General features: G+C 36.8%; 1 protein-coding gene across 11 annotated transcripts in view; it reads right to left on the bottom strand.

Moving 5' to 3' along the window:
• STAU2 (staufen double-stranded RNA binding protein 2) overlaps nt 1–17,680 on the bottom strand; it is a 322,366-nt gene that overhangs the window by 127,016 nt on the left and 177,670 nt on the right. For all 11 annotated transcript variants that reach the window (XM_080800581.1, XM_080800579.1, XM_080800583.1 and 8 more), the window contains one exon: nt 8,738–9,045. In XM_080800581.1, the coding sequence (XP_080656707.1) occupies nt 8,738–9,045 (308 nt within the window). The remainder of the gene's footprint in view (nt 1–8,737; nt 9,046–17,680) is intronic.

Genomic DNA, 17,680 nt, shown 5'->3' with positions numbered 1-17,680 from the left:
CTTTACGTTCTCTCATCTCATCAATACTAAACATAAAACCTTGCCTAAAACATATCACATTCATATTATCTTACTTTATTTCACTCTCAAATTCTTGAAAAAATAGTCTATGTATTCTCAGATAGTTTCCATTTACTCTTCAACATATGTGAATCTTGCTTCAACCTGGAACAGGCCAGTGAAAGCGTACCCATAAAAACCAGCACAAGAGGTCATTTAATTCTCTCAGCTGTAGCTTACACAAGTGCACCTTAGCCCCATTCCTCTACACTCACAGCTCTGCCCTAATCCAATCTTTGTTATTTCTCTACTGGATTCATTCAAAACCAATCTAGTCTTTTTTGCTACCAGTCTTGTTTCTTTTTTTTTGTCTAATTAATGCTTTGTATCGCAGACAGAATTATCTTTCTAAAATACAAAACCAGGGGCACCTGGGTGGCTCAGTGGATTAAAGCCTCTGCCTTCGGCTCGGGTCATGATTCCAGGATTCTGGGATCGAGCCCCACATCGGGCTCTCTGCTCAGAAGGGAGCCTGCTTCCTCCTCTCTCTCTGCCTGCCTCTCTGCCTAATTGTGATCTCTGTCTGTCAAATAAATAAATAAAATATTTTTTAAGAAAAAAAATAAATAAAATATAAAACCAATGTCCCTACTCTTTTAAAAATAAGGCCACAGTCTCTGCTTAAAAGCTAAAATCTAAACTCCTAGCAAAGCACAGCTTCTTGGTCTCCCTGCAAACCACTGCCACTTCAACTCTAAGCATTTTATGAAATACCATGTCCTTTTATGTCTTCAGTGCTTACCTTCTGCCTGCAATTCTTATTCACCTGAAAATTCTATGTGCTCTTCAAAACTTATTTCAAATGTCCCATCTGCTATAAATTCTTCCCTAATTCCTTCAATCAAAGCTGTTCATTCTTATTTGTGATTCTTGACATGGCTAACCACACCTCAAGTGAACACTTATCAGGTTACCCTTATTATGCCCCTCATTATGGGGGCAGAATTACAAACAGTATTTCATAAAACTTTAATTTTTTGTTATCAAGCTGCTGTGTAACGTTCAAACACTGACCCCTGGAGATGGGACTTATTTATGGTGGTGGCCAACCTTTTGCATATTGGATTTATTTACCTGTCTTTCCCCAACGTTATCATAACTCCTCCTGTGCCCAGTGCTTGGCATGCTATCTAGCATGTGAAGTTACTTATGAGTACTGGCCCAGAGTCAATAAGCAGGTGTTCCATTATCTGTTCTTCAGCTAATCAATTCCAGTATTCAATGGCTTGACATCTCTAGCCTGGTTAACTTCATGTCCATCTAACTCTTTTATATACTGAAAATTTTTTCTCTTAATTTTTCTCCTAATATTTTTAAACATTTTTCTCTTAATAAGATTTATTCAAGCCGTCAGTGTGTCATCTTCAAACAGTAGTCCTTGTTTCTTCAATGTTCCATTTTAGGACTTGATTCTGGACTTTTCTTATACTTAAAAAAGATGACAGTCTGAGGGTTTTGAAGGGGCGGGGGTGGGAAGTTGGGCCAGTCTGGTGGTGGGTATTGTGGAGGGCACGTATTGCATGGAGCACTAGGTGTGTTGCATAAACAATGAATTCTAGTACACTGAAAAGTAATAAAAAAAATTTTTTTTTAAATGACAGTAATAACAGATAAAAACATGTATGTTTTTCAAATATCCCTTATCTCTGACAGTTAAATCTGCCTTTTGATGTGACCATGTTAAGATAGCAGAACTTTTCAGAACTTAAGATCTGTCAGGATTTAAAATTAATAGTTTTGCAAGGGGAAATAAGTAAGCTATATTACTAATAGGATGTCTTACTTGTGTAGTCCCCCAAATGTGTGTTCACATAATAAAATTTTATCTCAGAATAAAATACAAAGTTCCTTCCAGCTCAAGAGTCAGAATTCTTACATAACAGACTCAGCTAAGAGGGCTTAAATACATTTATTAATGAAATCTACGACTAAAACAAAACAATATCTAGAAGGCCATGGACGATCACCACAAACTAGTCCTACTTACAGGAACAAATCTTCAAACATTATACAATAGTTTGATTTAGAATAAAGATCTATAGCAAAAAGCAAATATGTACCAGGCATTTCTGCTTGTGTCGTAAGATAATGTACATGCCTACATCACTATCTAATATATAATGAGTCCATCAATAAATGTCAGTTTCATTTTCTTGTTTACCCATATATCTCTGATATAAAACATGCCCCTGTTATGTTAATATCTTTTTCAGTGTATAGAAATCCTTTATGTGCAGTAACTCCACATACTGTTCTCTCTCTCTCAAGAATTGCCCTGAGTGAGAAGAGAACAATATCGATTAAATTTTAACCACTGTCACTAATGAAAAAAAAATCTTAGATATAGCTAAATGCTGGAGAGAGGGAAACAGATCATTTCAACATGACTTTGAATGACCATTAGTAAAAAACAAACAAACAAACAAAAAGAATGACCATTGGTATGTTGCTACTAAACAGACATGAAGGGACTTGATGGGTATTAAAATCAATCTTACGCTACTAGTAAAAATCACATCATTGCCAACCTTCTGTAGCAAAAGGAAATGTAGTTCCCCTCTAGATGAAAAATCCTTTATTTTTCTTCAAAGACTTGATTTTCAAATGATTCCAAGTAGAATTCTTATGATGAGTTGAAATCTCTTTTCACACAAACAGAAAAAGCTACAAATATTTCTACTCAGAGAAGACCCATAATAACAGCCATTTTTTTTTCTGTACCACAGTGGCTCATTTTAGAGCCATATCAAAGTCACTGTGGTAGGAAAGGCTCTTTCTTTGGTTGTATATTACTTTTTCTTTGAAATATTTTATATGTCTTACTATGTGTGTGCTGGTACATCAAGGCTCAAGATGAATGTCTTTGTCCATCTGACTTCCAGGCTATACTCTGCAGTGATTTAGGGTCTAGTTAGTCCTGAATAGTTCATGCAGTAATAATGGACTACTTTACTCAAGACTTGCTTGCCTCTTACCTGTATTATTGTTACTAATCACAATATATGTTTATATGCATCAGGATGTCTTTCTTCCAACTAGAATTTTTCTCTATAGAGTTGGAAATTTCACCAAAATGAGTTGGTAATTCCACTGTTATATAATATGTAATAGTAAAGTTATGTAATATGTAGCCTGCATACCTTTGGGAGTTTGGCAAAGTATGTCAAATATAATGATAATAATATAATAATTCAGTTTGCAGGAACTTGGGTTGCCCATCTGAAGAACAAATATAAGCTTAGGGTCACTATAAAAAGACCAAGCCGTGGGGAGAGTTCAAACACTAAACCAAGTTCTCCACGGTGTTTGGAAAGTAGTAAAGGCCAAACCCAAGAGGGATTTTTAAAGAGTGACCATAAGTCAGAGCAGTATCTGTTGACCCCATGCCAAACCCATAGGTGTGTTCTACTCATTGTACTCTGAATAACTTCTCTTCACTTTACACCGCCATTTGTGTAACAATGTAGGTGAAAATTTGGGCTCAGAAGTGACACAGTAAGTTATGTTTCACAGATATATTTAAAATGGGGCGGGGGGGGGGGGGGCGGCTGGGTGGCTCAGTGGGTTAAAGCTTCTGCCTTCAGCTCAGGTCATGATCCCAGGGCCCTGGGATTGAGCCTCTGCTTAGCAGGGAGCCTGCTTCCCTTCCTCTCTCTCTGCCTAATTGTGATCTCTGTTAAATAAATAAAATCTTAAAAAAAAAAAACTGGGGAAAACATTTCTATGTGGGAGAGTTATATGTGTATGCAAGATTTCTTTCTCCATATTCTGCTTTTAGAAACCTACAAAGTTTAACTTATATTGCTCTTTGAAAAGAAATGGATTCCTCATTCTTCAAAAAAAAAAAAAAGGCTGCAAACAGCCACTTTGATGATAAATATTTGGATTATAAAAAAACGAGGTATAATGAAAATTTTTTAAAAAAGGGAAAGAAAAAAGGTTAATTCTCAGACTGGCCAGTACCTTCCACACCATATTCTCAATGTAATCTATATTAAGGTCATATTGTTAAAATATTATACATCATATATGTTAAACAAATATTTAAAAGAAGACTATAACTATAATAGAAGCCTGTTATAATCCTATTAAACTTCACAAAAGGAGACATAACAGTTGAAATATATTAAGTTTGAATTGTATTTGAAAGAAAGTTTTTAATAAGTAGATATTTCAAAGCTTTCTACTGTTCATTTTCATCTTGCTGGAAATGGCACTAACAACTAAAACAATAATAAAAAAGCTCTTCTATAAAACACTCTTTGATTTTGTAAAATAAACTATTTACGGTTTAACTAAGATAACAACTGTTTCTTTATATTCCTCATGAAAAAAACAAACCTAGTTTATTATATTTTACTCTGAAGGTTTCAAAATCAGCTCTGTTCAATGGAGGATGATCACAATAAGGGGACAGAGGAGCAAACTGAAATTAAATTCATCTAGAAAGGATAATTTGCTACAAGGATTCATTTTCATTTCCAATGAAATTACTTTTCTAATGATTCATTTAAATAAAGTGTGATATCATGATTTATAAGAAATATATATTTTGTCTTCAACCCTTTTTTCTTGAAACTAGCTCCTAAAACCCTTGCAATTTCCTAAGTATTGAAAGCGACAGAGTTGTATGTTAAGGAGGTGACTTTTGAAAGCATCTGTGGATGGGAGCTGATTGAAAATGGAGCCAAGAATTGACTAGGGAGTTGAAACTTTCATCCCCACCACCCCTGACCTTGGGGGAGGGAGAGAACGGCTGGAGGTTGAATCAGTTGCCAATGGTCAATGATTTAATCCATCATGACTGTATAATGAAGCTTCCATAAAGCCCAAAAGGACAGGGTTCTGAGAGCTTCTGGTTGGTGAACACATGGAGATGCTGGGAAAGTGGCGTACCAGGAGGAGGCATGGAAGCTGTGTGCCCCAGCCACACACCTTGCCCTAGACATCTCTTCCCTCCAGCTGTACTGAGTTATATCCTTTCACAATAAACTGGTGATTTAGTAAGTAAAATTCTGACTTCTGTGAGTTGCTCTAGCAAATTAATTGAACCTGAGGAGGAGGCTGCAGGAACCTCTGATTTACAGCTGGTCAGTCAAAAGTACAGGTAGCGGGGCGCCTGGGTGGCCCAGTGGGTTGAGCCTCTGCCTTTGGCTCAGGTCATGATCTCAGGATCCTGGGATCGAGCCCCGAATCTGGCTCTCTGCTCGCAGGGAGCCTGCTTTCCCCCTCTCTCTGTGGCCTGTCTCTCTGCCTACTTGTGATCTCTCTCTTGTCAAATAAATAAATAAAATCTTCAAAAAAAAAAAAAAGTACAGGTAGCAACCTGGGCTTGACTGATAACCTCATAGTTGGCAGACGAGGGTGGGGGTCTTGTAGGACTGAACCCTAGACCTGTGGGACCTGATGCTGTCTCCATGGAGACAGTATCAGAACTGAGTTGAATTCTCAGACACCCTGGCTTGTGCTGTGTGAGTACCACCCAACCCCTGTACATACACTAGAATTGGTGCAAGAACCAAAAGACAAGGGAACTTGCCTATACCTAATTATACAAATCTAAATTTCTAATATCATTAGTATGGCAAAACATATTAATGATATTAAAACTTACAATAATATAAATTATAACACAAAAAAGTTTTCCACTTTGGTTCAAATGCACAGCATTTCAAGAATGTCTCTGCCAAAATAACTGTCTTTAAAAAGCTGAACAGTTTTGGCATTATCGAGGTACATAACAAAGAAACCTGAAACACACTGGTATAACTGTAATTTCTAATGAGTTTTTGCGAAAATCACTGAAGTTATAGAAGCATACCTGACTGGGCTGGACAAAAATCTAAGGCTCGCAGAACTATTGATATAAAACTTCTCTTTAAATAATATAAAACAATCAATAGGAACATTCAGGTTTTAAAAGAGGATAGTTAAAATGCACTCAATAAAACTTCAAAGAGACATGTATTGATTTATGATGGGGATCCAAAAGCTTGCATCTAAAATAGGATAAAAACTTTAGGTGAGCTCAGGCAATGATGAAAAAACTACCAAGAATGTGCAAGTGTTCAGTCACATTCTTATCTGTGAAGTCAGCTTTATTAATAACTTTAATTGTATAATAATTATAATTATTTTATAGATTTAAGCAAAGGATGTGAGTTTAATACCTACATTCTAGTGAGCAAACAAGCTTTCTGTAATTTATAAATTTCAATTAAAGATTGGATAATGAAAAAAATTTTAAAGTTTAAACAACTTAGTTTTCAGTACACTAATGTATTTTTACTTTGTAATACAATATAGCTGTCACATACAATGGCTCTGATAGGCTTAAGTCAAATTTCAATGGGCAAGGAAGGTCAAAGAAGGGTTTATACAATATTCAATATGCAATCATATCTATTCAGTATACAATAACAAAATAAAAAAGTACTAACCTAGAAACACAGAAAAAGAATTTATTGTTTTTAAATTCCAGAAATTAAAAATAACAGAGTAGCATGTAATGCATAACAAGCTGGCCCTATAATTTCTAAACTACAGTCCAATGGAAACATTTAAGAACGAGAAACAGTCTACATGTTTTCCTACTAGGTAAAGACACCTGAGAAAGTTACCCATAAAGAAATAGATTTTAAAACTCTTAACTACAAAGACCCTTTTACCGTGACATTATGAAGATATGCTCTGTGCCTGACAGCACACTAAGCCTTTTCCCACAGAGCTTCTGTTACTGCTCAGCTGCAGGCTGTGATCTATCAGTGATACAATATTCCACATCAATACCAAGCTCATTTGACCAAAGCAGCACAGCAATGTTTTAAAACCATCTGTTTATATTCAATAGTATGTAAAAATCACAGTACACAAATTTGGATATGTTTAACTTGTCCATAAATAAGAGCATATTATCTTAGTGTAAGCTTTAGAAAGAGGTCTGAGCAGTCAGGCCAATAATGGGGGAAAAAGACTCTACATTTTGACTAAAGTAATTATAAAATTGCAATTGTTATCATCACCAAGAAATAACAAATAAATACAAATTAAAAAAAATTTAAGTAGTTTCTCTGGCAGCAAAATTACATCTACCATAGTAACATTTCCAAGCAAAAAAAATCAATTCGGAGCTTGAATGTATTTTGTGCTTTGTTTCTATAAAAATGCAGTGTTACTCTCAGACATTTCTAAATAACTAGATTTGTAAATAAGCAGTGAATTTCTTTTCATCACAGTTTATTTTTAGTTCATGGTGCGCAGATTATAGAACTAAATTATTAGCTTTTTACCAGTACTTTAACTGTATGAATCGTGGTCTTTTTATTTTAAACAGTGATTTATTGTCATTCTTAAGGTAAACAACAAAAACAAATTCTAAAATTTTAACTTCAAATTAAGTGTTTCAAATTTCAGATGACAAAGCCAATAACTGGTAACAGCTTCTTCAATTTCATATTAATAGTCTAATTAAAAACTTACTAAGGATTACCTGGCAATAGATTTGAAAGAATCAGGTTTCTGTTGAAGGCAAACAAACAAAAAAACATGCAAAATACCTGCTAAAACACATGATCTTCTTTCTGATTTTATATCTAAACTTGTAAAATGTTTATAAATACATGATCATTCTACACAATACAGAGCTTCTAGAGCATTGCTAAAGGAAATTACAGTTTTTGGTCTTAAGGAATAAGACTAAGATGGAAAGGGGGATGAAAACGGTGAAATCTGGGGGTGCAGTACACTCTTTCTACGCACAAGCACGTGGCTGCTCATCCGGTCAGGTCAGTGGTTACCATTCAGGACATGATTCTCCCGGCAACTAAGAAATCAGAACACAGCTATTTCCTCGTCCTAGAGTTAACAATTCTTTTAAAAGCTCTACCCAGAAAGGACTGTTGTTTTGTTTTGTTTTGTTTTAAAAGGAATCAAAGAATAAATAGGGAAAAAAATTTCCATCCCCAAATTCATATACACAGGTTCAGTGAGCTGTGAGCTACAGTCAGACTGACCGGTGAAACAAAACTGTTAGTACCATGAGACAGGTGCTACCCTAGACAGTTCAAAACATGATCCACTAAAACAAATACATGTTTTTATGCCTCAAACAACTAGAAAGCATGTCATTACTGTTTAATTAGCTCCTAAGATAACAGAGTTCTAGGATGTTGTACCTTCACGGTATACCTGAATCATTACTAGCAACAGAATGCCAACTTCAAAACTGCTATGAAAGTAAAATCATCATCAGAAAAATCCAGCCTTATTGTAAATGAGGGAGAACTTAGTGCTAAATACTAATACCAAATGTATGAAGGCAGAATTTTTGTTTGTGGAAGACAGAATGAGGAGTTAAATGTACCCAATCAAGACCAACTGGAAGACAGAACAGAGAATTAAAAATGTTTCAGAAAAAAATAAAATAATAAGAGGAAGAAGGAGGAAAATGGAGGTGATCCAGGCAGCAAAAGAAGAATGGATAGAATGAAAATAAAAGAAAATGAGGCACGTGCATATGGCTCTCTTTTTTCTGACCTCTGTGTTCCTAATACTTCACAATGTAAGTGGCATACAGGTCACACTAGCAGGCAAGGATGAGCTTTCTGATGGATAGTGATGAAGGATTTGGGGCTAATGAATTTGTTTTCTTGTTTTTGTTTTTGCTTTTATTTCATACCTGAAAGCCTTGAATCCTTGCTAAATATTCCAGTTGTTTTGAAGGTTGTACTGGAGAACAAGGGGGAGTAGGAGAACTTCCTTTTAAACCTATGGCTTCAGCTGTAGGAGATGTTCCATTCATTAGGAGTTCCCTGGCAATTGTAGCTGAGCTATTCGATGTGGGAGATATACTGAAGAAAGAGCTTGAGGGTTGGTTCATATCTTTGGGTGACAAATAGCCTAGAGTAGTGCCAGAGATTACTTTGTGGCGGCTGGCTTCCATCTCTTGATAAACATCAGGAGACAAATGAAGAATTCCTTTTGGAGCTATAAATAAAATTAAGGAACATTGTTATTACATTTAAATAATTAAAATAGAAACATGTTATAGCATTAGTCACATAATGATTTTACTTGGTTTCATAACAAAGCAGTAAGAAACACTGTCAATTAAGCATCTTCCTCATAGGTGCCAAGGCATTGGCAGCCTCAATTTAGAGATGAATAACATGTCAGAAGTTTAAAAAGATTGGGAATGTGCTGGGTCTTCAACCTGCAATTTAATATTTTATCATCTCCGAAAGAGACACGAAACCCCTCATATATGTAGCAATTGAGAAACAGTAAGTCAAATGAAGGCTGAATCAGTCCAAGTCATCTGAGGTACAAACTCATATACCTGATGGCCTCACAAAGGTATCCCACAGACAATTCGAACCTCATGAACACTTCAAAAAGTGACAGAGTATCTTCTTCCCAAAACTGGCATTGTCTCCTATCTTGATAATCTCATTATGATGCCACCATCTATCTGCTCAGGTGCCCAACCTACACTCCTGACAGCCATCTTTGACTCACGCATAGATAAGCAGTTACCACAACCACTCTAGAATTTGTTCCATCATCATCAAGTATGCTAGCTCAAGCCAGACCATGGGCAGGTTCTGATATCAAGAGGAGGGAGCCGAGAGATACGTTATCAGTCGGTGGGGTTGTAAACATAAAAAAGAAGCCCTTTCCTTTGTCTACCATTTGTCTCAGAGCTGTTTCAAACCACATTTCACACTGAATGTTCTAACGTCTTTGGATCAGACATTAGCATCTCTCAAATGTTGTTATCTTTAAAAATTATTGAGAAATCACCTCTCTTGGAGAATGTGCTCTGACAGACACAACTTAATTCCCATGCTCTTGCCTCTCTCTCTCTTTCCCCCCATTAACCTTCTGATTCAAGCCTTCACTGTTTCTCACCTGGACTACTGTTAACAATCACTAAAAGATTTCGCTGTTGGGGCGCCTGGGTGGCTGTTAATTAAGCTCAGGTCATGATCTCCGTGTCCTGGGATGGAGTTCTGTGTTGGGCTCCCTACTCAGTGGGAAGTCTGCTACTTCCTCTGCCCCTCCCCCTGCTTGTGCTCCCTCAAGGGGGCTCTCTCTCTCTCTCTCTCAAATGAATAAAATATTTTTTTAAAAGTTTCACTGCTGCTAGTCTCCCTGGTGTCCATTTCCCCAAATGTCATTAATACAGCCCCAAATAAAAGTCTCCCATGATAAATAAATCTAGGAAATAATGCAAAGGATCTCACATACACACCCCCCTACCTTTTGGAGGATTGAAAATGCACATTAGCGGCATAGTAAAGACTAAGAAGTTTAGAACAAAAATCTATTCAGCTTGGTTTAACCCAGGACTTCACAAATTTATTTTTTATCCAATTTTTTAAATTTTAATTTAATTCTAGTATATTTAACATACAGTGTTAGTTTCAGGTGTATCATATACTGATTCAACAATTCTATATCCTAGTGTTTTACATAACATTAATAACAACTCTTTTAAACACTTTGAAAAATGCTAAGGCTAGCCATTTTCTTACTTTAATGTCTTTTCTGGCTTCCCATCACTGAACTATTAAGTCCAAACTCCTTGGGATGACATATGAAGCCCTTAATCATCTGGTTCCTCCTTACATTTCTATTCTCTTCTAAATTCTTCATGAAGATCCCATGTTCCAGTCATGCAGATATGTTCACACTTTTCCAGCATTCCATGCTGTTTGATCCCATCACATCTTTATTTCTGTTGTTCAATTACAAACACACGCACGCACGCACGCACACACACACGGTTAAGCTCCTATTGCTAGGTTCCAGGCACTGTGCTAACCAACGCTGTCCTGACCTCTAGTCAGGTTGAGTCTGTTGGAAAAGGAAAACGAAAAGGGATCATGTAAAGTGGCAGGTGCCTCAGCGAAGATGGATCCAGAGAGCAGTGGGCATGGGAAAGGAGAAGGACTAGGAGCTCAGGAAAGGCTTCCCTGGCATGACACTGACAGCAGATTTCAGGGGATAAGGAGAATAAAGCCAAGGAGGAAGAGAACTGAAGGCAGAGAGGCAAAGGCAGGGACCAGCAGACTGCGTGTGCCAGAAAACCTTCAGCAGTTCCTTACCACTAGGGCACGAAGAGACAGGTGGGAACTGCAAAAGGTTAAGGTAGAGGGAGGCAGGGGCCAAGGTCCAGGGACTTTATCCCGATAGCATCAAAACATAAAACATTTGTTATTTTTTAAAAATAATTTATGCAGCTCAAATTAATAGATTTTATTTTATGGATTTTATGGATTGGCTTTATTATTATGCCTTTGTGTTAGTTTTATAACTGGGAAGAAATTCCAATAAAATTTTTTTAAAAGAAAACATGCACTGGATAAAATACAGACAAATCCTCCTCTAATCAGAGGAAATGACTATTAACATTATGCTTTAAATATATGCTTTTAATCTTTTTTTGTATGAACTTTTTTGGTGTTGAGTTGAAGAAATATGTTAAAACATAGGCCTACTATATGATCCTGTTGTTTATAAAACAATATACTTCTGCTACTACTATTAAGGCATAATATTTCATTACATGAATTGCTTCCTTAAACAAGTCCATATTGTTAGACATCTAACTTGTTTCCAAATTTTTGTAATTATAAACAACATAGTGATGAACATTTTTGTTTTTAAATCCTCGTTTATAGGAAAATTTATTTCCTTAAGTTACAAGCAGAATTGCTATTCAAACAATATGCATTTTAGGTTTTGACATTAACAATTTGCTCCAAATTGGTACAACTCCAAAAAAGCTGTAAGAATTTCACACTCCCATATTAATATATGGAAGTACCTATTTTTTCCTATTTTGGGGTTGAATATAATTATTTAAAAAAAACTTTGCCTCTGCTTTGTGTGTAGATAAGTGAGAAGATTTTTAAATGATACCCTCTGTACCAAAACAATAAAAAAATGTACGCTCAGTCCTACACCCTGACCTCTGGGAGGTGAGAGGAGCTAGAGATCCCCAATGATTTAATCAACCTTGCCTATGTAATGGAACCTCCATATAAAACCCTTAAATGATGAAGCTTGGAGAGCGCCCAAGTTCTGAATATATTCATGTGCTGAGAGGGTGGTGTACCCCTATGCCAACTGCTGTGCTCCAGACCCTTCTGGACCTCACCCCATGTACCTCATCATCTGGCTATTCATTTTATATCCTTTATAAAAAAAAAAAACAGTGATAGTAAATAAAATATCTTGCTGAGTTCTGTGAGCCATTCTAGCAAATGATCAAACTTGAGGGGGTTGTGGGAACTCCCTAAATTGAGAGCCAGTCAGTTGGTGAGAAGTACAGGGGGCAGCATGGGACTTGTGACTGGCATCTGACATGGGGCAGTCCTGTGGGGCTGAGCCCTTCAACTGTGGGGCTCTATGTTAATTGAGTCGTGTCAGAATTGAGTTGAACTGTAAGACACCCAACAGGTGTCTGGAAAATTGGAGGACTGGTTGGTATGAGGGAAAAAAAATCCTCACATATTTGGCATCAGAAGTGCTGTGAGTAAAAACAGTTCATATGTCAAAATTGATCAAACTGTATACATTATGTGCAGCTTATTACACTTCAATTATACCTCAATAAAGTTGTAAGAATATTTGCCAATTTGATAAGTGAAATGTCTTACTGGTTTTTGCTTTTTCACAAGCTGCATAAATACCACATATAATTCTTACTTAAATAATAATTTAAATGTTATGACTCTAAATTCTACACTCAATTTAAGAAATCAAGAAACTAACAGCATTACTTCAGTATTGTTATTATACAGCAGTAATGGGCTTGCCAATAATAATATTATAAAGCAACAAAAATGCTCTCTCAACACTCCAGAGAGGCATTACATCACAGTGTAAGAACTCATGCAGAGTTCAGGCTCCCTTATTCTACAGTAAAGCCCGAGTTGACTTTTCTTCATAAATAAAGAAGATTCCTTTCTAGAGAGCTCAACTAATATAATAGTTGTTGAAAGACTGTAAAGACACATGTGGATTTCTGTGGTCAACTACCGAATGATTTTTAACTTGAGTATTAGTAACAGAGTGTATGGATTGGTCACAATTCATTTATGTTCTTCCTGTTGTAAATGTAAGTAGCTTTTCAGTAGGGTGAGGGCCTGAAAGTAGAATCAAAGAGTAATTTAGGCTATACATATTTAAGAACTTTAACTTATTTTGCCAATTAGGCCTCCTGAAAAACTATACCAATATGCTTCCATTAGCAGTATGTGCCTAAACCTGTTTTTCTCATTCGTCTGTTGACACAGCTTTTAGTTATTCTAAATAATTACTGACACTACCACATTTCATTGTTATATTGATTTACATTTATTTAATTACTGTGCAGGATAAACTTCTTCTTGTGTAACCATCGTAGGCCTGTGCCTTCTTTTCTGTTAGTCTGGACCTCAGTTTTGCTCAGAGACTTCAAATGTATTCCCCTTGCTCAAGCCTATTACATTCTACTATATTCATGCTCTTTCCGAGATGTCCCTAACCCTTTCTCCCGTCATCTCTATCTGACTTTGCCTTTAATACTCCTATGCTGGTACTAATGGTCTGTAACCATTGTACATAGCTACACTGCAGATACAACCCTGGCATTATGCTAGCACTTTAAATGAAATTATCTCATTTAATACTCCACAACAACCACATGAAAAGGGCATTTTTATTTCTCTATATTAGAAATGAAAAAACCTGAAGCATGGCACTTAGCCAAGGTCATATGGATAATACAAAGCAATGCCAGACTATGACTCCGAGGCATCTGTCTCTAGAGCCTGGATACTTAAACATTACATTCAATGACCTCCTGAAAGAACAACTGAGGGGCTAACTAAGTGCAGTGCCCAGCCAGCTCCAAACAGGTACATTTAATCCAGGAATTAAACTCCACACCTGGGGTTTGCCTGGGGTCGACACCAGGCTGATCCATGTCACTGTGGTTGCCCCTCAACATTCCAGAGACTGCGTCACCAAAATTTCCCTAAAATATGGATGTTCGAATAGGATTTTAAAAGCCCAACCTTGCCAACAACTGTGACATCTGACAAAATGAGGAATGCTGGGCCATCGTGCCCATTTTACATGTTTCCCCCATTAGGCCTGTGCTTCTTTCTATTGTGTACGTGAACCTTCTGGTTCACGCAGAACCTCCTGGAGCATCTTCATGGAGTTCCAGTCCTTACTGGGAGAGTTGCAGAGGACATTTTGAATCAAGCTCTCTTTAAAGATTTTATCAGATGTGCAGATAAGCAAACTCTGGAGAACCTTGCCTTGCAACATTCAATAACGTCCTGACTCTCTGAGAGAGGCTGAAGATCGTGTTAATGAGTAGTGAGTACTATCAGGGTAGCAGAACAACAGGGCAAGCCAATGCAGTAAGATCGACAATGTTATCACACTGGTGCAAATGGTTAATCTGTAAGGAAGCATTTCTCTGCAAGCCCATGAAATGAGTACATAGCTATTTCTTAGAAAAATCAGTTAGTCACTTTTTATATCAAAGCTTTGAATTTTTTGCATTTTTGTCACAAAACTTGGACTAAATTTTTTTAAATAAATATTTAAATATCCAATAATCCTCAGGTCTCCTTTTGCCACAGTGAGTTTTACATAACAAAAAATTATAATTCACATAGGGCTAAAAATTTTTTTTAAGTGAGACAAGAAGCAGAATGCTGGGGTGGCAGATTCCTCTGACTGAAATTTAGCACATGTGGGGTAGATAGACTCTGCTTCTACTTCGATAACATCATGGACAATTCACCAAATTTTAATAAGAAAGTCAATTATCTGTGTATATTTTGAAAGCTGATGCCTCAGATTTTTATTCCTTCTTTGGCCAGAAAGAATATTTTGCTGGGGTGCACAGTTGGTTAAGTGTCTGACTCCTGGTTTCAGCTCAGGTCCTGACCTCAGGGTTGTGAGATCAAGCCCAATGTCAGCATCCATGTTCAGCACGGAGTCTACTTAAATAAATAAATCCTGGGCATGTAGTGTACAGCATGGTGACTATAGTTAATAATACTGTATTGCATATTTGAAAGTTGTTAAGAGACTAGATCTTAAAAGTTCTCATCATAAGAAAAAAAATGTGTAACTGTGTGGTGATAGATGTCAACTAGACTTCCTAAAACAAAATAAAATAAAATCAAACTAGGGGGAAAAAAAAAAAAAAGACTCCACCTCCCTTTGCTCCTTACCCTACCCCAAGTCCCTTTCTCTTAAATAAATAAATAAATAAATCTTTTAAAAAAAGAATACTTTTGTTTAGTGTTACCTATCCTGCTCTTGATTAGCATCAATTATTTTAAAACACCCCTCAATTTTTTTGAACTGGTTATCTGAAAAGTTACTTGGCTGCTACTGGCAAAATTGATTCCCAGTGAGTTTTGTTTTTTAAAATCTCTTGTCCAAAGTTTTAAGTGGCAGCCAGGTACTAATACGTTATGTGGCTGATCTTCCTGTTGATAAATGTGAAGTCCACCTTGCTAGCATTTGCTGCTCACTAAATTTCCCTTGTGTGTCTTGATGGTGGTAATAGTATCTTTTGTCATCATTCTAATCTGCTCAATAAACCTTATCTTTAAAGTTTCAGAAACAAATTGTAATTTTAGAAAAATCTTTAAAACTGGGAAATGGACTAGTTTCACAACAGGAAATCTGAGAAAAGCATGAGCAACAATAATATCATTTATCTATTTTACAATGATTTTTAAAAATCGTCTCCACGAAAATTCATGAAATCCAAGTAGGGTCTGTTGTGTTATACCAGTATCAATTTTCTAGTTTTGTAAGTGTACTATAATTACGTAAAATGTCACCACTGGGAGAAGCTGAGTGATGGGTACATGCAAACCCTCTGTACTACTTTTACAGCTTTAAAAAGTTGTAAAAACCCAATTATAAGAAAGCGCCGTTATATTGCTCTGGGCCTCTCGCTCCGTACAGAGACCCTAGAACAAGATCCTGTTAAGACATCAAGGTAGGAAGGACAGTGGCACTAGCACTAGATATGGGCCTCAGAGCAAGCAGGGCTGGCACTGGCAGTGCCTGCTCCTTGAGGGCTGCAGCTTTGACCACTGCCTCTGCCTAATGCAGTCTCTGGTTTCCAGGCTCTGGGCTCGAGTCTAGCATTCTTTCTTTCCCAGGGAAGTTCAGGGCCATTTATCAGATGAGCACATATGCAGCCCAAGAAGGAACCACCAGACCACCATGGTCACCTTCCCAGAGACAAGAATAGTCAATCCATCCTCTGCATGTTCTTTAGCTACTAAGCTGGTTGGACCTTAGAAATTTCCACTTCCAGCAAACTATAAGACACTCTTAACTCTAGGAAACAGACTGAGGGTTGCTGGAGGGGAGGTGGGTGGAGGGTTAGGTAAATGGGTGACAGACATTAAGGAGGGCACTGGATAATAATGAGCAACTGATGAATCACTAAACTCTACCCCTAAAACTAATAATATAGTATATGTTAACTAAAGTGAATTTAAATAAAAAATTTTTAAAAAGAGAAATCTCCATTTCCTGCTGCTGTATTGTTGAGATATAATGGAACAAGGTGTTATTTTTAGGGGACCCCACCTCTCCTTTTCCACACAGCTCAGTATCTACCTGTCTTCAAGCTGAGGCTCAAGGGTCCCTAGTTCTGCCTAATTTTTAAGTCAAATATAAACTATTTAGGAGGAAACAAAAACCAATTAATGCAAAATTTGGAAGAAATTCTTCTGAAAATCAAACTAAAAAAGGAAAATGTTAGATAAAAGCAATACAATGGAAAAACTCAAACAAATATAAATAATTTATCAGAGTTTTTAATTTTATTTTAATTTTTTTTATTTGTTTGAGAAAGAGAGGGAGACCAATGAGGGAGAGTGAGAGGGAGGAGCAGATTCCCCACTGAGCATTGAGCTGGACATGGGGCTCGATCCCAGGACCCTGAGATGACGTGAGCCAAAGGCAGACACTTAACAGACTGAGCCATGCAGGCGCCCCAGAATTTCTTTTTTAAGGTCAGTTTCAGAATCAGCTTGGAAGGAAAGTTCTCTTAACTAGCCAACATTTGATCACATCTCACATTACAGATAACACTAAAACTATTCTGATTAAAGAAATAGCTACACTGATGGGACATCTGGGTGGCTCAGTCAGTTAAGCAACTGCCTTTGGCTCAGGTCATGATCCTAGGGTCCTGAGACTGAGTCCCAAATCGGGCTCCTTGCTCGGAAGGGAGCCTGCTTCTCCTTCTGCCCCTCCCCCTGCTCATGGTCTCTCTCACTCTCTCTCTCTTTCACACTCTTTCTCAAATAAATAAATAAATAAAATCTCAAAAAAAAAATAGCTACACTGAAAAAGATGTCATTACTGAACTAATGAATAAAATGACATATTTTAATGTGCTCAAAAAGCATAAATTAAATCAGTGGTGAAAACTAACCTTGTTCTTGCCCTTAGAGTTAGACAGCATTAATTTTGTGCATTTTATTGGTCTTTTTTTCTTTTTTCTTTGTTTTTTTGGGAGGGCAGGGGCTACATTTAACCTGATGTATGTGAACTTATTAATTTGGTGAATGCA

Source organism: Martes martes (assembly GCF_963455335.1).
Source record: "Martes martes genome assembly, chromosome: 4".
NCBI classification, from domain to species: Eukaryota; Metazoa; Chordata; class Mammalia; order Carnivora; family Mustelidae; genus Martes; species Martes martes.
Note: the sequence above shows the minus strand (reverse complement) of the source record. Positions and strands in the feature narration are given on the sequence as shown.